This window comes from Trachypithecus francoisi, unplaced genomic scaffold (assembly GCF_009764315.1).
Source record: "Trachypithecus francoisi isolate TF-2019V2 unplaced genomic scaffold, Tfra_2.0 Lachesis_group2, whole genome shotgun sequence".
Taxonomy (NCBI): Eukaryota; Metazoa; Chordata; class Mammalia; order Primates; family Cercopithecidae; genus Trachypithecus; species Trachypithecus francoisi.
This window is the reverse complement of record NW_022681465.1, coordinates 68,484,705-68,509,921: the sequence shown is the minus strand read 5'-3', so window position 1 is coordinate 68,509,921 and position 25,217 is coordinate 68,484,705. Positions and strand designations below refer to the sequence as shown.

The 25,217-nt window shown below is 36.3% G+C and overlaps 1 protein-coding gene across 1 annotated transcript in view; it reads left to right on the top strand.

The window, feature by feature from the left end:
* The window catches only part of LOC117066047 (cadherin-12-like), a 45,651-nt gene that overhangs the window by 4,411 nt on the left and 16,023 nt on the right, over positions 1 to 25,217 (top strand). The window contains exon 3 of the mRNA XM_033181541.1: positions 14,782 to 15,035. Within this exon, the coding sequence (XP_033037432.1) occupies positions 14,782 to 15,035 (254 nt within the window). The remainder of the gene's footprint in view (positions 1 to 14,781; positions 15,036 to 25,217) is intronic.

The window sequence follows — 25,217 nt, the reverse complement described above, 5'->3', positions numbered from 1 at the left end:
AAGATCAAGAAGTAACTCGAACCCCACCAGCCTTGATACTGAGCCTTTTTATGGCTCTTCTGAAGATATAAATATCTAATTCACCACAATGTTGGTTGATATCACAGTGGAGGCATACTGATGTGTGTAAGCTCTAATCCCCTGAGAAGTAGAAGAAATGTGAAAGGCCAGTAATGGACGTGAGAGAGTTATACAGAGGAAAGTGAAAAAGAATTACCAATAAACAGACAGAGAGAAAGACAGACTGTGCTGGGAAGCTGTTTAGTGATGGCGTATGGACTAGAGCCGAAGAGGATTGCAGAGGGCAAAGTTAGTTGAAATATCAGGAAGAAATCATTCTTTACAGTGTATGTAGTTTTGTCTTTTGTTGGGTGGTGACATGCAGGAGTCTGTTAATGTGAGAAAGAAAAATTATAATGGCATTTAAAGTGTGCAGCTTTCTTCCGTAATAATGAGGCAAATTATAGAAATTTCCAACAAAGTAAAGGCAGAAAAGCAAAGCTCATTTAATTTAGCCTTTTTCTCCTCTTCTACAAAACACACTCTATTTTGAAGAATTTTGGAGAATACACCCCAAACTGCAGTATACAATACTCATTTGCTCATTGTAATTATTTTGACCAGAATAAATATTTTGCATTCAGTTCCATTAATCAGCATGCCCCTCCCATATTTGCTCAGGAACTCTGAATTTTAACAAGAAAGCAATATATATGATAATGAAAATACTCTGGAAAAGAAACACATTTTTCAAATAGATTATCATATTTTTATTTCTACTATTATGCATAAATTATGCTTAGTCTAGAAATTAATTTAATTTCTAGATCCCACATGATCCCACTATATTAAATTAAGCATTTATGCTAAATTTGCAAAGTACTCTTAGAAAAATATGTCAAATTCTTATACAGTTTACTCCCTTATCATTATTTAGTTTTTCTCTTTTTCTTTTAATCCCAAATCAATGTAAAGTCTTCTCACTTAATTTTTTTCCTAAGAAGGTCTCCAACAAAGAAATCACATTTAAAGAGGTTACAAACATCTATTCAAATGGAACAAATAAAAATCATTAATAATATAAAAAATATTTTAAATTAAGAAGTCATAATATTTAAATATAAAATTAAGTATACTTCCAAAGTAAAATTAAAGTACAAAAGATTCAATTCTAGATATACATTATATATATTTATGTCTATGTACTTGTTTATATTTAATTATTATAACTAAATTTTATATTCACACAGTTTTATGTTTATATCATCATTTTTATTTACACATATTTACCATCTATACCAATAAGTAATCAATGTCTAGGTGTCAATCTAGAAAAATGTATGTCATTCTTATTTATTTTTAACACAATTTGAAAAGGTGTGGTTTAATAATAGTTCTTTATCTTATTATATCAAAACATATTAATATTAATCTTTGAAAGTAATCATTCAGTTATATAAGTTCAACTATCATGAAAGCAATAAGAACATATCTGCCTTTTTCATTATGAAAGATCTACAGAGAATGAGTCATGTTATTTATTTTTTGTCTTTATTGCAAAATTATATAACACTTATTAAAATAGATTTAGATAGGGTAGATAATCTTGAAAGTATATCTGCAAATAAAAAAGCACACACACACACACACACACACACACACACACACTCTTCTCTTTTCTCTTGTGGTAGATTAATCATTGTTGTCCGTTTTACTGGCCTGAAATTCATTATCTAAATAAAGCTCAATGTTCATAACTTTCACTACTTCATTCAACAGGTATTTTGGAAGCAGTCACTGTTTTCCAGACTCCCCTATGGAGATAGGGCAGTGAACTCAACAGACACACTCCCTGCACTCAAACAGTTTCCATTCAACTGAGGACATCAGAAGATAAACAAATTAGAAATCACTTTCAGCAGCGATGAATTCAAGCTTGAAAGACTTAAAGCAGGGTGAAGGGGTACAAGGCATGTGGAGGGTGGAGAGTATCTTACAGTGAGGTGAAAAATTAAAAAAGGCTTCTCTATTAGAAGGGAATATGAGCAAAAACCTGACCATGTGGTATTTGGGGGATGTGAGTTCCTAAAAGTTTGAGCAGCAATTTCAAAATCTCTGAATTGGGAGTGTAATAGGCAAGAAGGCCAGTGAAGCTGGAGTGCAGTGAAGGAAGAGGCCCTTGGCCAGAGATGAAGGGCTCGCCAGCGAGAGCCTTGTAGATCAGGCAAAGGTGTTGAATTATTAACAGATCATGATATAGAGAGCCCAAGTTGAGTGTAGATCTAGATCACCTTTACTCTTTTTTTTTTTTTTTTGATATGGAGTTTTGTTCTTGTTGCCCAGGTTGGAGTGCAATGGAGGGATCTCGGCTTACTACAACCTCTGTCTCCTGGGTTCAAGTGATTCTCCTGCCTCAGTCTCCTGAGTAGCTGGGATTACAGGTGCCTGCCAACACGCCTGGCTAATTTTTTGTATGTTTAATAGAGATGGGGTTTCACTATGTTGGTCAGGCTGGTCTTGAACTCCTGATCTAAGAGATCCACCTGCCTTGGCCTCCCAAAGTGCTGGGATTACAGGCATGAGCCACCGTGCCCGGCCTCACCTTACTCTTGTAGACCCAGGTGACTCTGGTTGTCTGAAGACAATAATAACTAGGAAATAATGAGAGCAATAGCTCAGTTAAGAGACCATAGAAGTGAGCCAGGAAACTGATAGAAATGTGGAACGTGATGGTATAGTGGCAGAGATGGTGAGAGATTGTGAGATTCTAAATAAATTTTAAAGGAACAGCCAAAACATATTTGTATAAATATTATCATCATCTGGTAAATTACACCAAGCATTTGAGGACTTCACAGCTTAATAAAACACATGGATTTTCTTTCAGTGTGTAATTTACTTTCATCTCTAAATATGGATCCACTAGAGGCAATCCCCTACACTAACTTAGTGTTCTATTAGAAAGAAAATTGTAAACTGTGCCCCACACCTATTGAATCTTTAAAAAATAATTCAGGAGGACATTTTTGTAATGAAACGTAAAAACTATCCACCTATCTATTGTATATATTGTATTGTGTATTGTGTTTGTACACACACATGCACATAGATACGTCACTCAATTAAACATGACAGTACAACTTCACAAAAATATGAGAAAATATCTCATTGAATAAAGTCCATTAAAATTCAAAATCAATTGAAACAACTACAATTTTTAAAATACAGACTGTTTTGGGTAAAGACTGTAAAATAGTACTATACTCAAGCATATATTCAATAAGTTCTCAGAAAACTTTATCTTGGCAACTATCATTAGTAATCCTTAAAGAATTAGGTGTATCTCAAGAATTGTGAATGTAAACGTCAACAGTAGTGTTGCAGATCCAGAATGATCTTAAATTATTTGTTAAGATTTCCCTTTCAATATTGCAATACAAGAATTCTGACATAAAATCAGATTCACACAGAAATTACATTTTAAGTATACTAAATGCATTTAGAAAGTCCCAAATATATATTCTACATTTGAATATGTAGTCCTTTTTTAAACACCAGTTATTTTAATTTTTTAGCTAACAGATTTTGAGCTGCAATAGAGGAATGAGGCACGATATGCTTTGTTTTCAGAGTTTTTCTCTTTTTAACGCACTTAAGAATACATTAAAATGCTAATGATCTGAAGTACATATTATTATTGTTTTATCTTCAAAATCTTTTATTTGCTTCTCTCTTACTGTTTTCTCCTCTGTCTATTTCCTATATAGAGGGAGGGCTTAAGGAAACAAAAGTGATGATCAGGTTTACATGAACGGAAAAGACTGAAGAAAGGCATTTTTATTTATTTTATTAACCTTAACTTTGATTCACTTTATGAGCACTGTGACAGAATGCCATTTCACTGTGACACTTTGAATTCAGAGGAACATTATGAAGTTTTATAAATTGCTCCAAGGCATAAGACATTGGTAAAACAAAACAAAACAAAACAAAACAAAACAAAATAAAAACTGCCTTTATTCCACCCTCACATCTTACTACTCTGAGAAAACTACAAAAAAAAAAAAAAAAAAAAAAAAACTTGTCCTATACGGTGTTAAGTATTATAGCAATAAAACACTAATAAAATCAGAATAAAGTTTTTTTAAAAATTCAAATTGTCTCGAAATTAAGAGCTACATTTACAATGACAGAATAAGAGTTTCTAAATTCAATGGCTTCATTCTTAGTGAAAACCTAAATGAAATTTGTGTTTAGTCACTAGTGTTTTTTTGCTACTAAATAAATGGGAATAATATACTTATACATAAATATGAATAATAAGTTACGTGAATTAAAAGTTTTCAACGACTCAAAATCTAAATATGGTTATAGAAGCACTTGAATTTTCTTCAAAGTGATTTCAAAATTTAAGTAATTAAAATAATTAAGTGGATACTTAAGTTATCCAAAATAATAATTTAATATCCTGTATAATTTTTCAAACAGTTCTCTACCATTTCTACAAAAGTTTCTCTTGGAAACTGTTTAAAATGAAGAGTGGTGAAGTGATTTCCGATTTATTTTTTAAAAAGTAAAGCTTTTTTGGAGTTGAAAACACTGTTTACCATTTTGATGTTATTTGGCAATATTAGTGTATTTCAAATTAACGTAACTGTGTGATCACATCAAATCCAAAGCAGAATTTTTCTTTTTCCCTAAAAACATATGAGATAAATGATATTGCTCTTCACAAGGAGCCTTTTAACAAATAGGCTAAGGTGCCCATTGGTCCCACTGGGCATGTATACTTTATATTTACCCGATAATCAGTATAACTCCTTTTCTTTTTTCGCTCTTAACAAATGACTGAGTTCATGTCATATGATTTGGTAGCATAGCACCATCATGTGGTTAATTTTTGAATAACTCTTAAGAACAAAATGCTAATAAAATTTGGAATATTTTAGATAGCCAAACATATATGCTTCAGTTTAAGTTTAAAATACTGCTATTTTTAGCCACACTAATGTACCTAATTAAAGAAAAAACACATAAATGCCATTGTTTCTGTAAGTGTTCTGTTTCTGCTTTTCTAAATATTTGTCTTCACCTTCTTTTGTAATACCTTGCCTAGTTTCCCTAAACAGTCTCATCAACTGTAACTTAGCCCCAAACCAACATAACCACTGCAGATTTTTCTGTAGTCTTGCAGACAGTTCTAACTGCACATGCCATAGACTTTTCAAACTCACTGCCTAAAGCTGAGTTTTCCTTTGCTCCCAACAAAAGTCTGCCTACTCATGTTTTCTCCTTTCCAGTTTCTGAAAGCAAAAATCTATGATTTTTCTAATGCCATTTCCATTCCTATTGATTTCCCCTTGCCAAATAGGGCACAAAGGCTGGTTGCTGATTTTTCCAGAGCTCAGGTTAAAATTTTCCTTTCTCCACCTATGAATTTGCCATACAACCCTCTTCTTGACTCCTTTTTGGCACTGCAATGGTTATTCTCCCAGGCTCACACATTATTTTCCTCCAACAAATCTTGTTATTCAAGGGGGAATGAAAGAAACCTATTTAGATGTTTAGATAGAAACCTGTTCATCTTACTTAAATCCTTTTCTGGTCCAATTGATAGAAAGATAAAAATCAAAGAGTGCATTTTCTATTACTATCTTCTGCACACACACACATATATATGCATGCTCACACGCACAAGCTACATTCCAAGTACACCAAATTCATTGCAATGTCTACCAGTGGTATTGTGGTTCTCCTCCTTCTGCATAGAACTCCCTGTCCTATATCAGTATCTTCATGAATTCTTATACATTCTTTAACATTTTTCTTCCTTACCTCTCAACAAAGGCTTCCTACAGTTCTCAGGCAAAGGTGATCACTCCTTAATTCTGTCCCCAAATATCAACGTTTCTGTCAAAGCATCTATGATACTTACATGGCTCTCATATTTAAAATACACCTGATTCCTCCTACTCTATTTTAAGCCCCTGGAGGCACTTTTCCATATCTGTGTTTATTTTCCCATCAGTAAAGAAATGTCTGAAATATATAAGATATTTAAAATTGTTGTCAACTAAAAGAATAAATATCCTCTGTTGCTTTACTGTTTTCATTTCTGATACATTATTTTTCTTTTTATTCACATAATATGTAAAGTTTGGAATGTTTTTCAAAGTATTTAGAAAAATATGTTTTACTGATTCTACTAATAGGAAACCTGAAGCTCAAAGAAGGAAGATAATTTTTCAAAGTCACACAGCTTGCTGTAAGTCATAGTATATGTTTAGAAAGAGCATACTTCCAATTATTGTGTACAACAATACATGTTAGAGAAGATAACAGGCCTCCCCTGATATTCATGATTTATATTACGCAAGTATATGACACATATATTTTATTTTAGCATTTATAATATATGATGAAACCCTCTGTAATTTTTGAGGGAAAATATCACTAAAAACCTATGTCTAGAAGCACTAGAGTTTCTTGCAATTCTTTTTTGTTTTGTTTTGTTTGTTTTTTGTTTATCTTGGTTACTAAATTTATTCCAAAAATTAACACTAAAATACAGGTATTACTGTAATGACTAAGATTCTTAAGATAATTTGTTAAAATTATGAAAATTTTGCAGTGTTGCAAAACACTAAAGTATAGTAATAACTTGTCCCCAGAAAAATTAAGTGCATTTCTAATAAATAGTTTTGTTACAAATATTTTTAAAGATAAGTTATATAAAATGGATGTTTCTTCATTTAAATATTTTTGTTTACAAACACTTTTTGTCTAGTAATTCTACCTTTCTTATAAGCTTATATATTTTTAATTTTCTAACAAATGGTGTTGAGATTTTGTCCAAACTAAAATCTACGTTTTAAAACTTACTGCATTTCATTGTTTTCCCTTTGTTATAGAGACATTCTCACCTGATATAGTGGAAACTTTTGTTCATCAAGTACAAGCTTTTTTATATAAAATATTGAGTTGCAACCTTTTGTAAATGATGATGAGATATGCATAAACTCTCCCACATCTTTTCCCAGACAAGAATTGACTACTATATTGATCATAAAACTAAGTTTTAGCAAACCTGCTTTTTCATTAAAATGATGCCTCTTCTGAACATCTTATCTTTATTGTTCAGCCTGGTGTAATAAACCTATTTATAAGAGCTTGCTCCTAGTGTCTGTGCATCCTGGTTCAGCCTGGTATAAATCTGTTTTCTAACTGCTTGTCTTAGAAAAAATCTAGTCTGTTTCTGATAAGCCTACATCCTCAAATCATTTACGTTCATTGGCAGTATTCCTTCCCATTGCCTATTAAGACCTACTAGATAATTGAGCGTGTAGAGCTTTATCACTCAAGGATATATTTTCCTAAAAGTGATGGCTTTCCTGTGTTTGTAAAAATAATATAGGCTTACTATAAAAATTGAAGTAATACAGAAGAGTAAAAAGTAAAGAGGGACAAAACCACGACTACAGTGAGTCATAATATGGTATAACCGGTTCCTTTGCTAGGGTCTTTTGGGCAGACATCAAGGTGTGATTGGAGCTATGATCCAATCTGAGTCTTGGAGTCTTTTGTAAGCTTACTGGTTCCTAGCAGAGCCAGTTCCTTGTGGTTGTTTGTTTTGTATTGTCATTGTGTGTGTGTTTTGTTTTGTTTTGTTTTTGTGGTAGTTGCTACTTCCTGGTGGCTCTTATGACAATTTTGTTAGCTCTTGCCAAATATCAGGTTTCGGTTCCCACAGGCACCCCTTGAGCACCTGCCACATAATCTCCTACAATGACAAATTTACATCTTATAAGGCAGGACAAAAAGCATCGGCATCACCCGTTTCTTTTAAGGGGTCTCCTGGTTAGGTTACACCTCTCAAGTAAAATCTCTCTCAATTAACTCAATGTCAAGTGATTAGGGACTCTAATTATATCTACACAACTTATGTTGCCATAAAAATAAGTTTATGTGAGTGAGATGTCATTTAATTTACAGGCCTCTCACATAATCAATGGCAGAGTCATTGCACACAGAGTATAGGTCATTGGGGGCAGGAATATTGGGAGCATCTTAGAATTCTGCCTGCTGCAGCTATCATTTTCTCAAATTCCTCAAAATATCTATAACCACAGCTCTCCATTTCCACTCAACATTATCTGGAAGCATGAGGAGCCCTGGAAGAGCCCAGGAAGCTATTCTCTTATAATTTATGTCCAAAATTGCTTATTTCCCTTTGAAATGAGAAAATCCTTTGGCACTTAACATTTCATTTAGTTTTTTGTGACCTGGACTTCAGCAAAGTAAGAACAGAGAAAGTGGTGCTGTAATAGCCCAATGGGCTCTTCTTGCCCATTGCACAGACAAAACCAATTCACTGAGACCATGGGACTACAATAAAGAGCTTACCTGACACTAGGCTAGCCATGTGGAAGACAGAGTTGTTACTCAGATCGACCCAGAGGTTAAGGTTTTTCAAGGATAGTTTGATGGGTAAGGGACTAGCAAATGGGTGCTGCTGATTGGTTGGGGATGACATCATAAGGGTGTAAAATATAGTCCCCCTGTGCTGAGTCCATCTCTGGGCAGGGAGCCATAGGACTCCTTGAGTCATATGCCACAAATCTGGGTGGGGTTAGAGTAAAAAACATGTCAAAACACCAATCTTAGATTCTGTAATCATGATGTTATCTGTAGGGGCAATTAGGGAAGTTACAAATCTCATGACCTCTGTTCACATGATTCCTGCGCAGTAAGAAATTATAGAAACTACCTATGTTTTAGCAGAATTCAGGCCACTGTCATAATCCTAATCTTATGGCCTTCCTTTAGTTTTGTAAACGTGGTTTTGGCCCAGGAAAAAGGAGGGGATCAGTTATAAGGAGGGGATCAGTTATTATCATCCTTGGTTCAAAGTTAAAGTATAAACTAAATACCATGGTTAGCTTGGGCTATGCCAAGGAATGAGCAAAGATTGCCAGGCTGTGAGGCTCGAAGCAAGATGGCGTCTGCCATGCTAGACTTCCCTCACTGTCATAATCTTTTCAAAGGTGTTTTCAGTGTGGGAGGCATAGGCTCTTGGGCCACAAAAGGTTTGCTGAAAAATTACTGACATGAGGCAGATTGATTACTAGGAGAAAAGGCAAATAAATTATTTAACCTGTATACACAGGCGCCTTCAGAATGAAGACCCAATTTTCCAATAAGTTACAGAATCTAATTACCATCTCAAGGTTACAGAAAGAATGGTGGCCCAAAGCATGGACAAAATCAGGTTGTCTTGGTAAATCAGGTTTAGTGGCAAGAGAGGTTATGAGAGGGAGAAAGGAAGAGGCTTGGTTAGCAAAGCCACTTGTTATGTAAATGAAACCTCGCTCAGAGAAAATAAGTGATAATTATTTATTTTCAGACTTTTAAAATTGTCAGGCTCTCAGTGGCTTCTAGGTCTGGGAAAGGCATAGAAAAGACCTGCCTACATTAATGGGAATTCTTTACAGATGCAATTTTTCTTCCACAAAAGACAGCTTTGCAAGGCCACTTATATTTTCTGGCCCTGTGGCAGACATTTCAAAATACATCAGAGAAATACATTTGGGGGTAAAATATTTTTTACTTCCTTCAGTGGCAAAAAACAAAGAAGTAAAATTTCCCCCTTTCCTGATTCCTCCGTTGAATCTCTGGAGAGCAATTGAGTATATCATATTTTACTTCTCTATAGTTGTGGTTCTTACTGCACAATTCGATAAGATGAATTGTTTCCTGAACATTCTGGTGCCACTAATCTTCCCTTATAGAAACAACCTAAAGAGAAAGAAGCTGCTCAACTAAATTCTCTTTCGTCAATCATTTCTTCCACTTGGAAAGATTCATAACCATTAAATAGGCTCCAAGCAGTGCCACAAAGTTTTCTGTTTATTGTGCAAGAGATAAATTAGTTCAACTTCACAATAATGTATGTCTATTGTAGAATATGATTCATTTTCTAGCACTGAAAGGAATCCTATTTATTCTATATTTATTTCAAATGCTGGGATTTTTATTGATTGTGAAACTAAAGTTCATTCCCCACAAAAATGGAAGGTAGTCAGTCAGATGTGTAGGTGAAGTCAATTAGAGAGGGATCACTGCTGATTCTCTTTGCCCTTTCTGAGCTATATACCATTTTGTAAAGTGGGATTCCCTAAAGGTCAGGGTCACAAAGAACTAAGTCCACCTAGGAGACTATGGTGGCCTTTTTCTTACAATTTTCTTTAGTTCTTTGATCACTACAGGCTATAAGTTTTCAGTTGCAAAAATCTGTATGTACAGAAGGATTCTTTTATCTCACTGTATCTCCCTGACAACCAGATATTTGCCTGCTGTGATAGGTCAGAGGTTCTTAAAAGGCATGGAATACATCTCATCTCTTTTAAAGGTTTCAAAATTCCCCTTTCGTGTCTGGCTTGAAAAGGAGTTACCAGTAGAGAGTCAAGATTATCCAGATAACAATAGTGTGTAATCAAGTAGGGAAAAAAAATTAAGATCTTATCTAGAAAGAATTTGCCAGATCATATAGGTAATCGGAAATATTTCAACATATGAGAAAATAGGGAGATGGGGAATGATTGGTAGTAACATTTACATTCTAAGATAGAAGCTAATTTTTGCCTTAAAAAGGGGAGTTAGTATGAGCCAGATCAGCTCAATTTGCTTTCTAGGCAAAAGGAACCCTAAGGTGATAAAAATCAAAGTATTCTTATACTACAAGTTAACAATATATATCATAGACAACTTACATTGTTTAACACTTATAGAGCATTTAGAGTTTGGAAAAACAGAAAATATATTTTTATACGTTCCTTAATTTGAATTAGCTAGTGCACTCTTCTATCTTACACATCATTCTCTCTCTGACATTTTCTAACATATTCAATTTCTCTTAAACACATGTAATTATAGAGAACTTGGTACTTCTTCAAACTCATTCATTAAGCAAGATGGCAATATTCTTTAATTTGTTGAATGAATTGAAAGGCAAGTCTTATTTATGTTTTCATTTTCCCATCCTTACAGTGTGCATCCAAGCCTTGCCACCTCGTAAAACATCTACGTGTGTGTGTGTATGTGTGTGTTTAAATTCACTATAGAATGATTTTATTTATTAGAGGATTTCTCCTTTTTCTAACCTAAAGTTACCCTTGTTAATAACTCAAATTACTATTAATTCACCACTCAGAGGCATAAAGAATAATCCTAAGTAATATCAACATAATGGCCCTTCAAGTATTTGAAAATGTGTGTCTTTACTTGCCTTGATCTTCTTCATTCCATCTAAACACACTCAGTAATTGTAGTGGTTTCTTATTTTTGACTTTGGTAATATTTTATCATTCTAGTCTTGCAACAAGTTGTCTTTTCTTGAGTCTGATTTCTTTAACAAAACACAGTATTCAAGCTTTAGGCTGATCAAAGGCGCATGATTGGGCAATCCGCTCTCTTTTTTTCAGATATAACATTTCTAGACATCTGCATCACCCGTTTCTTTTAAGGGGTCACACCTCTCAAGTAAAATATCTTTTAATTAACTCAATGTCAAGTGATTAGGGACCCTAATTATATCTGCACAACTTATGTTGCCATAAAACTTAATAAGTTTATGTGAGTGAGATGTCATTTAATTTACAGGCCTCTCACACAATCAATGGCAGAGTCATTGCACACAGAGTATAGGTCATTGGGGGCAGGAATATTGGGAGCATCTTAGAATTCTGCCTGCTGCAGCTATCATTTTTTTCAAATTCCTCAAAATATCTATAACCACAGCTCTCCATTTCCACTCAACATTATCTGGAAGCATGAGGAGCCCTGGAAGAGCCCAGGAAGCTATTCTCTTATAATTTATGTCCAAAATTGCTTATTTCCCTTTGAAATGAGAAAATTCTTTGACACTTAACATTTCATTTGGTTTTTTGTGACCTGGACTTCAGCAAAGTAAGAACAGAGAAAGTGGTGCTGTAATAGCCCAATGGGCTCTTCTTGCCCATTGCACAGAAAAAACCAATTCACTGAGACCACGGGACTGCAGTAAAGAGCTTACCTGATGCTAGGCTGGCCATGCAGAAGACAGAGTTGTTACTCACATCAGTCTCCCTGAAGGCCCAGAGGTTAAGGTTTTTGAAGGTTTGGTGGGTAAGGGACTAGCAAATGGGTGCTGCTGATTGGTTGGGGATGACATCATAAGGGTGTAAAATATAGTCCCCCCGTGCTGAATCCATCTCTGGGCAGGGAGCCATAGGACTCTTTGAGTCATATGCCACAAATCTGGGTGGGGTTAGAGTGAAAAACACCTCAAAAGACCAATCTTAGATTCTGCAATCGTGATGTTATCTGTAGGGGCAATTAGGAAAGTTACAAATCTTGTGACCTCTGATCACATGATTCTTGAGCTGTAAGAGATTATAGAAATTATCTATGTTTTAGAAGAATTCAGGCCACTGTCATAATCCTAATCTTATGGGCTTTCTTTAGTTTTGTAAACGTGGTTTTGGCCCAGGAAAAAGGAGGGGATCAGTTATAGGGAGGGACTATCATCATCCTTGGTTCAAAGTTAAAGTATAAAGTAATCAAAGGCCATATGATCAACCATCGCATCTTATGCATACTATTCTTTGCTTATATAGGTATTAAGAGAAATCAAAATTTCTAACAGGGGAAACATGAAAATGAAAGGAGACCAATATTATAAGTTAACAGGTATGAGGTGAGCAAATTAAAATACAGAAAGGTAAAAAGAAAGCATTGATTACAAAGCAGGTAAATACATGAATAAAAATATGATAAATAAAAGGAATACCTATAGGGAATCAATAAATATATTTCCTGCTGCATAAAAAAGTACGGTGAAGGAGAATGATGTCACATTCAAGTGAAATTGTTGTTTTGTTATAATAAATTCCATGAAATTGTGAGAGTTTTTGAAGATTTAAAAGTAATTTTTTTTTCATTTTTGTTCCTCAGAGGAAATGCATAAAACAATCATATCTTAGAAGGAGAAAAATATCCTTCCTTTATTTTCCCCAGGTGTACTTCAGTAAAGGAACAGGTACTGATACTGCAATTAGCAACTCATTGGAGTCAGACTTGAGGGAATTCCTTTAGAAAACAGAAATTTTTAAAGGTCCTAGAAAATCACTATGTTAATGTTAAATTCGTGCTGTCTCAGATTTTCTTAGATGATGAGAGGCCAGCGCCATTGACCTTAAAATTATCACTTAAACAAAGCACCACAGCAGCACCATATTTGAGGAATAGTATATTTTCAGTTATTGCAGACATAAAATTAATATTTACAGTGAGGGTGCAAGTAAGCAGTGATAAGTTAAAATTGAGCATCCGTGACTCCATAGAAAATGATTTCCTGTGGTGGCTCAAGCCTGTAATCCCAGCACTTTGGGAGGCCGAGACGGGCGGATCATGAGGTCAGGAGATCGAAACCATCCTGGCTAACACGGTGAAACCCCGTCTCTAATAAAAAATACAAAAAACTAGCCGGGCGAGGTGGCGGGCGCCTGTAGTCCCAGCTACTCGGGAGGCTGAGACAGGAGAATGGCAGGAACCCGGGAGGCGGAGCTTGCAGTGAGCTGAGATCCGGCCACTGCACTCCAGCCTGGGCAACAGAGCAAGACTCTGTCTCAAGAAAAAAAAAAAAAAAAAAGAAAATGATTTCCTATATTATATTATGTTTCACAGCCTTTTCTAATTTGGTCATATATATTAATATTGAAAGCCCCAATTCTTGGTAATGTGTATTGATGATGTGTTACAGTGCCCATAATTTATATATACGGTTCTGAGAACACACAAAAAGCAAAACTATTTTTAAATTAGCAATACGTATGCTTTTAAATACTGATACAGACATTTACTAGTAAAAAAAAAAAAAAAAAGAAAGAAAGACGTAGACATCCAAAAGTGTTTAATATAAGATGCCATAAAATAAGACAACAAAATATGGAGTTTTCATGGGACCACTTTTCCAATACCAAATTTGCAGCTAGAATCTGGAATGTCTTCAATGATCCTATTTCATTTTTATTCAGTTTTGTGTTTATCATTGCTTTGTTCCACTAGATGTCAGTATTGCATAAGAGCAGAGAAATGCTTCCCTGAACATCTGTTCTCTTGCTGTTTTAACTTTGCTCATATAAAATGATTAAGCCCTACCTAGCATGTATGTCTGCATGTAAATGATGTGATTTTTAACAAAAAAAAACAAAAAACAAAAAAACATTTGCAACTGATGATCTTTACAAGTTACCCAGAAACTTCTACATGGTGGTGATTCTTTTCTTAAAATGTTTACCTTGCGCCCGTAATCCCAGCACTTTGGGAGGCCGAGGTGGGTGGATGACCTGAGGTCAGGAATTCGAGAGCAGCCTGGCCAACACGTTGAAGCCCTGTCTCTACTAAAAACACAAAAATTAGCCGGGCATGGTGGCGCGCGCCTGTAATCCCAGCTACTCAGGAGACTGAGGCAGGAGAATCGCTTGAACCCCGGAAGCGGCGGAAGTTGCAGTGAGCCGAGATCGCGCCACTGAGCTCCAGCCTGGGCGAGAGGAAGAGACTTTCAAAAAAATAAAAAAATAAAAATTCTTTGTACTGCCCTTACCCACTAATTATGAAGAAAAATGAAAATTTTAAACCAGTACAATTGGTAATAACTTTGCAAATTGCTCTGAAGTAATGTTCACCCTTTCTGTCACATTCTACATAAATGTACTCCTTATTCTTGATTTGTCCTCACTACAGCCTTTAGATTTTGAAACAAAGAAGGCGTATACTTTCAAAGTTGAGGCTTCCAACCTTCACCTTGACCACCGGTTTCACTCGGCGGGCCCGTTTAAAGACACAGCTACCGTGAAGATCAGCGTGCTGGACGTAGATGAGCCGCCGGTTTTCAGCAAGCCGCTCTACACCATGGAGGTTTACGAAGACACTCCGGTAGGGACGATCATTGGCGCTGTCACTGCTCAAGACCTGGATGTAGGCAGCAGTGCTGTTAGGTGAGAAAAAGAAACATTTTCTGTTCTACGTCTCAGGAAAACAAAACAAAACAAGAACAAAAACAAGAAAACCAATTCTCTGTCCAAAACTGCATGATGATTTAATTATAGAATATGATGCTTGAAAACGTAAGACTTTACATAAGAGTAGAGGAAGTGCTATAGGATTTTGGGGGAAAATACATTATCAACTATCGCAACAATGTTTACTAGTGGCGTTACAACCACTAGAGGTCTGATTCTCGTGTCACTCAAGGTAACAAATCTCAACTCTTCATGTAGAAATGGGATTTAATAATATAACCTTTTAGAGAATGATTCTCATAATTAGTGATATTAAGATACTTTGGAAGTGCCTAGAGTATAATAGACATTAATACATTTTATAATTAGTCTAAAATTTCTGACCCGTTACCCAAAGTTAGTGTTTGAAAAAGTTATTGCAATTTGCATGTCATTTTTCCAGTGTGTCAAACGTGTCTGCTGGGTGTGAGGTGAAATGAGTAGAGGCACAGTTAGAGTCAGTCCTAGAGTAAAATGCATTTATGAAATTGCTCAAAGCACACACTTTGCAAGGAACTGCTTCCTGCTCATCTCTCTCCCATTCTCTCAACACATAAATTCCACTAGTACTATCAAGACAATGCAATTTTCCTTTTCCTCACTTATACATTGACCCAGCAGTATGTTTTGAGACTTTATTTTTCCCATTCATTCTATTGTGTGCTTGAATTTTCTGCTGCATGCCTACAGCTGTTGGGAAACGAATTAAAAGACAAGTATGAGATTTGTTTCTGAATCTTCTGTCCCTAAATGATTGAAGCTTAGTATGCAAGAACCAAAATAAGAAAACATTAAGTAGGTTTTTAAAGCAAAACACTCTATTCTATTGACATGCAACAGACAAATATCTTGTAAGATTTTATATCATGTGGTAAGTAAAGATTAAAACAATGGATCAAGTATTCAGTGGTATCCTTAACACAGTAATTGCATATAGTGAAATCTCACGAAATGGCTTGACAGCATACGCAGCTTGCTCTTTGAATTTATCTGAATCCATCACCTATAGTTACATGAATACTACCTCAGTCAGCTTTAGCTGCTATAATCCATTAACACATACTGGATGTATTAGTCTGTTTTCACACTGCTATAAAGAACTGCCCTGAGACTGGGTAATCTAAAAAGTAAAGAGGTTTAATTGACTCGCAGTTCCACATGGCTGGGGAGGCCTCGGGAAACTTACAATCATGGTGGAAAAGGAAGCAGGCGAATCTTACATAGTGGCAGGCAAAAGACAACATGTGAAGGAGGAACTGTCAAACACTTATAAAATAATCAGAGCTTGTGAGAACACACTCACTATCATGAGAAAAGCATGGGGGAACCACCTCCGTGAGTCAATCACCTCCTACTAACTAGGACCCTCCTTCAACACGTAGGTATTATAATTCGAGACGAGATTTTGGTGGGGACACAGAGCCAAACCATATCCCTGAGCGACTTAAGCTACAAACACAGTTCTGGAGGCTAGACAGTCCAAGATCAAGGGAGCAGCTGATCTGGGGTCTGATGAAGACTTACTTCCTTTTCAGCAGGTGGTCATCTCCTTGTTTCCAGACACTGGAGAAAGAGAAAGAGAGCTCTCTCTAAAGTCCCTTTTGTTATGGTAAAAATAACTTTATGAGGGCTCCATCCTGATGAACTAGTTACCTCCCAAATGCCCCATCTTTTAATACTATCACATTGAGATTTAAGATTGCCAGATGTGAATTTGGGGGGGATACATATCAGCTCATAAGATTCCAATTCTGCCCACCCCAAATTTATGTCTTTTTTACATGTGAAATGCATCCATCCTAAGAGCCCCAAAAGTCTCAACTGCTTCCAGTATTAACTCAAATCCAAAGTGTCATCTAAACATTATCTAAACCAAACAAATGTGAGACAAAAGGTACAATTTATCCTGAGGCCAAATTCCTCTCCAGCTGTGAATCTGTGAAACCAAATAAGTTATGTGTTTCCAAAATACAATGGTGAAGATATTCATATTCCAAGAGGGAGAAAGAGGAAAGAAGAGAGGGGTGAGAGGTCCAACGTAAGTCCAAAACCTAACAGTGGAAACTCCATTAAACCTTAGTCTCAAACATAATTTTTCTCTAGACCAATTCTTCACTTTGTAGGTCCACTAGAATGGATGTCCCACTTTTGGACTCACTAGGGTGGCAACATAACCTCCCCCACTCAGAGGGGCACCACTCAGGCTGTGGCTCTCTGCAGTAGCCTCACTCATGTGCAGTGGTCACACCCTCAGTGCTCCATTAGGCAACTCTACCCCAATGTCTCTTCTAGGCATTGATCCCAATGTTTGAAACCATTATGGAAGCAGCCATTCCACAAGCCTGGTGACATCAAATCACTCTTGGGGTGATTTGGAATTCTTCCCTCGATTTGGAGAATTATGAATGCTCATAGCTGAAGGGTTATGTGATGCTGTTTAACGGAGCTGAAGAAGTTTGATGATCTTCTTTCATTTTACCGCACTTCTCTTTCCTTCAGTACCAGCTGGCAGTGTTTCTGCTATTACAATCTCATCTGTTTTCCTGGCTTTTTTTTAAAATAGTGGGTGAAGTTCATGGTTCGCACCTATACAAATCTTCTTATTAAGTAATTGGTCTATCAACCCCTAATGTTCTCTTCTAAACACACTTTCTCATTATTTTGGAACACAGACGGGTTGAGATATTTCCAAGTCCTTAAGCTTTGGTTTCTTTTTACTTAAAAAATTCATCTTTGTTTAATTTCTTTTATTTACATTTTACTGTAAGCAGTTGTGAGGAACCAAGCTACTCCTTTAACACTTTGCTTAAAAATCTCCCCAGCTAAATATCTAATTTCATCACTCTAAAGTCCTTCTTTACACAGAATACTAGAACATGAACACCACCCACCTAAGTTCTTTGCCACTTTATGACAAATACTATCTTTCCTCTAGTTTCTAATAGCATGTCTTTATTTCTCTCTGATAACATATCAGAATGGCTTTTACAGTCCATATATCTACCAACATTCTGTTTAGGATTGTTTAGATGTTCTTTGGGAAGACAGAATCTTTCTCTACAGTTCTCTTTTCTTTCTGAACCTTTAACAGAATATCCTTGAACATTCATAATTTTAGCACTTCAAAACTCTTCCAGCCTGTACCCATTACCCAGTTTCATAGCCACTTCTACATTTTTAGGTATTTTTTATAGCTGCCCCCCTACTGCTTGGTACCAATTTCTGTCTTAGTCACTTAAGGCTGCTATAACAAGTTATAGTAGATGGAGTGGCTTCAGCAACAAACATATGTCTCTTGTTTCTGGAAGCTGGAAAGGTTATGATCAATGTGCCAAGAGATGCATTTTCTAATGAAGGCCTGGTTTCTATTCTGCAGAAAGTCATGTCCTTGTATCCACACAGCAGAAAGAGGAAGAGAACTGTCTGGCGTCTCAGGTAGATGGGCACTAATCCTATTTATGAGGACTCCACCCTCATGACCTCATTACCCCCACAAAGGTCCATATCCATATATCATGCATTGGACATTAGGATTTCAACATATGAATTTTGGGGAAACATAAACATTCAGTCCATAACAAATGCTTTTAATTCTTGAAGAGAACCTGTAATCAGGAGAAAACTCTAAAAAAGCTCATCTGTCTTTTAAAAACAAGTAAGTGTAACAATTACTGAGCACCCCTACATTTCAGGCTGAATGCTAACCAGTTTACTCACTGGATTCAAACTATTGTTTTACATATCTATATTACAACATGATTCACTTCCAGTTAAGTTCCAAAAAACCATATATGATTTATAAGGCTATATGCAGACACATACACACACACACACACACACACACACACACATCCACATATACATTCAGTATTTGTTGAGGTATTCTCCAAAATCTTCTGCCTTGGTAATTATTGTGTATTAACCTAACATTATTTATCAGTCTTTTATTTCTGAAGCCCTTGGATGTTCTGTCGATACTTACAAAAGTAGAAGATGCTGGTGAATGGATTTACAGGTTTTTAAAAATATGAACAGTTATTGAAAGAATATTGAAGGTTGTAACAAAAATAATTAAAAGGTAAATAAGATTAACTGAAACTCTCTGCAGGTCAATAAATAAGAATTTACATAGAGAAACTATGTATCTAGAGTAGAGAACATGCTATGTTGTTTAATTTACTATATGTTCTATTTTGAAGACTTATAAAAGAATGATGAGGCCAAAATATTAAGAAAAACATGATTTTAATGCAATACTTAAGAATTAGAAAAATCAAAGTTCCTAAGTAAAAAACATTATTAGGTAAAGATACACCTTCCAAATTCAAGAAAATTGTTAGAGTCAAGACCCTGGTGTGAGGAACAAAGGAAGGTTAACATGAAAGAAATTCTCCTGCTATAAGTGTGCTTTTTATTTTGTACTTTTTATGTCACAGTAGCTAGTATCTGACAAGTGCTACTTCATATCAAATAAAGTAGTGTACCATGTCTTACTTCTAATGAGTAGCAGTTGGCCCACTTGACACAGATGGATCTAATTGATCCCTGCAAGGGGTTGTCAAAAGACAGAGCTGTTTTTGAATCAGCTTGAAACCTGTCTTTGTTCCATGTCCTTGGAGTGAACAACAAACTTGAACACTGTCAGCTAAGGAAACATGGGGTACGAGGCATCATCTTTCCTTGTTCTGAAAATGTGTTTACTCACTTAAGAATGAGAGTGAATGGCTCAAGCCTGTAATCCCAGCACTTTGGGAGGCCGAGACCGGCGGATCACGAGGTCAGGAGATCGAGACCATACTGGCTAACATGGTGAAACCCCGTCTCTACTAAAAAAATACAAAAAACTAGCCGGGCGAGGTGGCGGGCGCCTGTAGTCCCAGCTACTCGGGAGGCTGAGGCAGGAGAATGGCGTAAACCCGGGAGGCGGAGCTTGCAGTGAGCTGAGATCCGGCCACTGCACTCCAGCCTGGGCGACAGAGCGAGACTCCGTCTCAGAAAAAAAAAAAAAAAAAAAAAAAAAAAAGAATGAGAGTGAAAAATACGTTGTGAAAACTAAGAATGAAAGTGTAAAATTACTTGACATGTTTAGATATGCTGTTTGTTTTGTTTTCCTTTACTTAATTATCTATTCACAGAGTTATTATGCAAGGTATTAATTTAGGACCTTGGGTATTTTATCATCATCTTCATCATCTTCTTCATCATCATCATTATCATCATTAAGCACAGCAAAGAACCACAGCAATGCCATAACCAAGGACTGAGCCCGTTTTGAAGAAAGGTTCTCTTAGGTTTCATGATTAGCAAACACACCATGTCTGGTTGCTTACTCTTTTTTTTGTTTGTTTGTTTGTTTTTTTTGAGACAGAGTCTCGCTCTGTCGCCCAGGCTGGAGTGCAGTGGCCAGATCTCAGCTCACTGCAAGCTCCGCCTCCCGGGTTTACGCCATTCTCCTGCCTCAGCCTCCCGAGTAGCTGGGACTACAGGTGCCCGCCACCTCGCCCAGCTAGTTTTTTTTTTTTTTTTGTATTTTTTAGTAGAGACGGGGTTTCACCGTGTTAGCCAGGACGGTCTTGATCTCCTGACCTCGTGATCCGCCCGTCTCGGCCTCCCAAAGTGCTGGGATTACAGGCTTGAGCCATGGTTGCTTACTCTTAACCTTCGGCCCCAGCTTAATTTATAGTTATTCTTTACTTTTCTAGCCTTTGCCTTTTGATGCACTGATTTCTTGTCTCTAATGCTGTATATTCTTTGAGGTGAACACTGCTATTATATAGTTCCCAGAAACAATTTCTAGTGAGTCGAATGAGATTGGATTAAGTATATCCACCAGTAGTGATGCAGGGGCTTTTCATAACAGCAAGTTCTTGAGTTTAGAAATTTAAAACTGTTGATTATCCAGTTACATTGAAAGGTATTATTTACTTTGAGTATTATTGATTTGAGTTACAGAAAGATTTCAGTGGGTAATTTTGTTTAATATGTACCACTTTTCTTTTGTTCCAAACATATAAAAGTCTGTTATCCTTGGAATAAATTTAAAAATAGAACTTAATCATATTTTTTATAAAATTTTAAAAATTGATTATTTAATTTTAATCCATGTCAAAAGTATTAGATAATAACAGAATGATGATGTAAAGTAAATCTATTTTATGTATATAGACCTGCATATATAAACTCAAAATTACAGTGGTTAAGAGTACAATTAAAAGTGTACAGATTGTTCCCCGACTCATAAAGATTCATCGTACAGGCCGGGCGCGGTGGCTCAAGCCTGTAATCCCAGCACTTGGGAGGCCGAGACGGGCGGATCACGAGGTCAGGAGATCGAGACCATCCTGGCTAACACGGTGAAACCCCGTCTCTACTAAAAATACAAAAAAAAACTAGCCGGGCGAGGTGGCAGGCGCCTGTATCCCAGCTACTTGGGAGGCTGAGGCAGGAGAATGGCGTAACCCGGGAGGCGGAGCTTGCAGTGAGCTGAGATCCGGCCACTGCACTCCAGCCTGGGCGACAGAGCGAGACTCCGTCTCAGAAAAAAAAAAAAAAAAAAAAAAAAAGAATGAGAGTGAAAAATACGTTGTGAAAACTAAGAATGAAAGTGTAAAATTACTTGACATGTTTAGATATGCTGTTTGTTTTGTTTTCCTTTACTTAATTATCTATTCACAGAGTTATTATGCAAGGTATTAATTTAGGACCTTGGGTATTTTATCATCATCTTCATCATCTTCTTCATCATCATCATTATCATCATTAAGCACAGCAAAGAACCACAGCAATGCCATAACCAAGGACTGAGCCCGTTTTGAAGAAAGGTTCTCTTAGGTTTCATGATTAGCAAACACACCATGTCTGGTTGCTTACTCTTTTTTTTGTTTGTTTGTTTGTTTTTTTTGAGACAGAGTCTCGCTCTGTCGCCCAGGCTGGAGTGCAGTGGCCAGATCTCAGCTCACTGCAAGCTCCGCCTCCCGGGTTTACGCCATTCTCCTGCCTCAGCCTCCCGAGTAGCTGGGACTACAGGTGCCCGCCACCTCGCCCAGCTAGTTTTTTTTTTTTTTTTTTGTATTTTTTAGTAGAGACGGGGTTTCACCGTGTTAGCCAGGACGGTCTTGATCTCCTGACCTCGTGATCCGCCCGTCTCGGCCTCCCAAAGTGCTGGGATTACAGGCTTGAGCCATGGTTGCTTACTCTTAACCTTCGGCCCCAGCTTAATTTATAGTTATTCTTTACTTTTCTAGCCTTTGCCTTTTGATGCACTGATTTCTTGTCTCTAATGCTGTATATTCTTTGAGGTGAACACTGCTATTATATAGTTCCCAGAAACAATTTCTAGTGAGTCGAATGAGATTGGATTAAGTATATCCACCAGTAGTGATGCAGGGGCTTTTCATAACAGCAAGTTCTTGAGTTTAGAAATTTAAAACTGTTGATTATCCAGTTACATTGAAAGGTATTATTTACTTTGAGTATTATTGATTTGAGTTACAGAAAGATTTCAGTGGGTAATTTTGTTTAATATGTACCACTTTTCTTTTGTTCCAAACATATAAAAGTCTGTTATCCTTGGAATAAATTTAAAAATAGAACTTAATCATATTTTTTATAAAATTTTAAAAATTGATTATTTAATTTTAATCCATGTCAAAAGTATTAGATAATAACAGAATGATGATGTAAAGTAAATCTATTTTATGTATATAGACCTGCATATATAAACTCAAAATTACAGTGGTTAAGAGTACAATTTAAAAGTGTACAGATTGTTCCCCGACTCATAAAGATTCATCGTACAGGCCGGGCGCGGTGGCTCAAGCCTGTAATCCCAGCACTTTGGGAGGCCGAGACGGGCGGATCACGAGGTCAGGAGATCGAGACCATCCTGGCTAACACGGTGAAACCCCGTCTCTACTAAAAATACAAAAAAAAACTAGCCGGGCGAGGTGGCAGGCGCCTGTAGTCCCAGCTACTTGGGAGGCTGAGGCAGGAGAATGGCGTAAACCCGGGAGGCGGAGCTTGCAGTGAGCTGAGATCTGGCCACTGCACTCCAGTCCGGGCGACAAAGCGAGACTCCGCCTCAAAAAAAAAAAAAAAAAAAAAAAAAGATTCATCGTACAATGTTTTCACTTTGCAATGCTGTGAAATTGATATGCATTCAGTAGAAACCACACTTTGAGTACCTATACATCAATTCCTTTTTTCCCTTTCAGTTCAGCGTTCAATAAATTACGTAAGATATTCCACACTTTATTATAAGACAAGCTTTGCGCTAGATGAAAATCGTGTAGGCTAACATGAGTTGTTCAAGCAGGTTTAAGGTAGGCTAGGCTAAGCTAGAATGTTCAGGAGCTTAAGTGTTTTAGATGCATTTTCAACTGAAGGTATTTTCAACTTATGATGGGTTTGTTGAGATGTAACCTCATGGTAAGTCAAGGAGCATCTGTATTTGTCATCTTGTCTATGCTTTTGTTTAATGATCTTTCTAACCAAAACCCATCGCTTAAAATCAAGTAGGTAATTTAAATAATAATCAGAAAACAATTTCAACTACCATAAGTAGAATGCAATGTTAAATTACTGATTAGTTGTTAAAATACAAATGCCTGTTTCCACAAAAATGATCTTATATTCCAAATCTAGTCTTTTTACCACACTTTTGTAAAAATGGCTATAATCAATTGGAATTGATTAAGAAAGTATCAAAGTAGCTAGTTTGCATTTGAAGGCTCTTTTCTTTTTTTTTTTTTGAGACGGAGTCTCGCTCTGTCGCCCAGGCTGGAGTGCAGTGGCCGGATCTCAGCTCACTGCAAGCTCCGCCTCCCAGGTTTACGCCATTCTCTCGCCTCAGCCTCCCGAGTAGCTGGGACTACAGGCGCCCGCCATCTCGCCCGGCTAATTTTTTGTATATTTTAGTAGAGACGGGGTTTCACCGTGTTAGCCAGGATGGTCTCGATCTCCTGACCTCGTGATCCGCCCGTCTCGGCCTCCCAAAGTGCTGGGATTACAGGCTTGAGCCACCGCGCCCGGCCGGCTCTTTTCAATATGACAGAAATCTTAGCATGTGTGCAAAAACCTAAGTTCAAACACAGCACACTTTGGGATAGAGAAGCAAGAGAGGCCCAGCTATCATGTGACATCCTATGGCAGTATATATAACTTCTATTAAATGTTTGAAAAATTGCCCATTCTCTCTTTCTCACCTACCTCACAAGATTTTTGCGAGAATTAAATGAAGTATTGGTCTAAATGTTTCTAGAGCAGTATCTGGCATATTTAGTGCTACCTATGTGATTTATTTTGTTCTTCTTCTCATTAGTATATAAACTGCACAGGGGCAGAGATTTTTCTACATTTTTATTGAGAGATCCCACACTCTTAAAATATTGCCTAACACAATATTTTGATTAATATTTAAATTATGGATAGTTATTAAATATTTGTTCAATGTTTATTTGTTGTTTAATTAATATTTAAATTATGGATAGTTAATAAACATTTGTTCAATGAACGACTTGACCTATATAACACTAATTTCAACTAAATATTAAAATGGCATAGTATGCATTTGTGTTTTCTGCATTGAAGAAAAATCAACACAGTTACTTCCTTTGTAAATCTAGAAAAATATCTGAGAAACTATGATAATTTCAGTATTTCAACACTCAGATTTGTTCCAAAATGTTGGCTCATGATTGTCTCTAATAATTAACTAATAGAAAATGCTATATTAAAAAAAGTCACATTTATTTTTGTATGGACTATGATCCTGTAGCTTTGCAAATAATCATGTACTTGTTGTCAGATGCTTCTTTGATGATTTTGAGAATACATACATTATATTAAGATTCACATTGCGAATACTAAAGGAAATAGATAAGACATGGGGGGCTCAAAAATGATTATTTTATCTTAATGAATGTTCTATAATATATATGGATAATATTCTTCTTCCAATACCTATATGAATATTCAGTACTTTCTCAGAAAGCATGCCATGAAAAATAAAAGTTATTTTCTACCAACTGAATAATAAAATGTAAAATGAGAAAAGTTGATTAGAGTTATACAAAAATGAGGAATCTGACTCTACATAAAAAAAAAATTTTAAGTTCACAT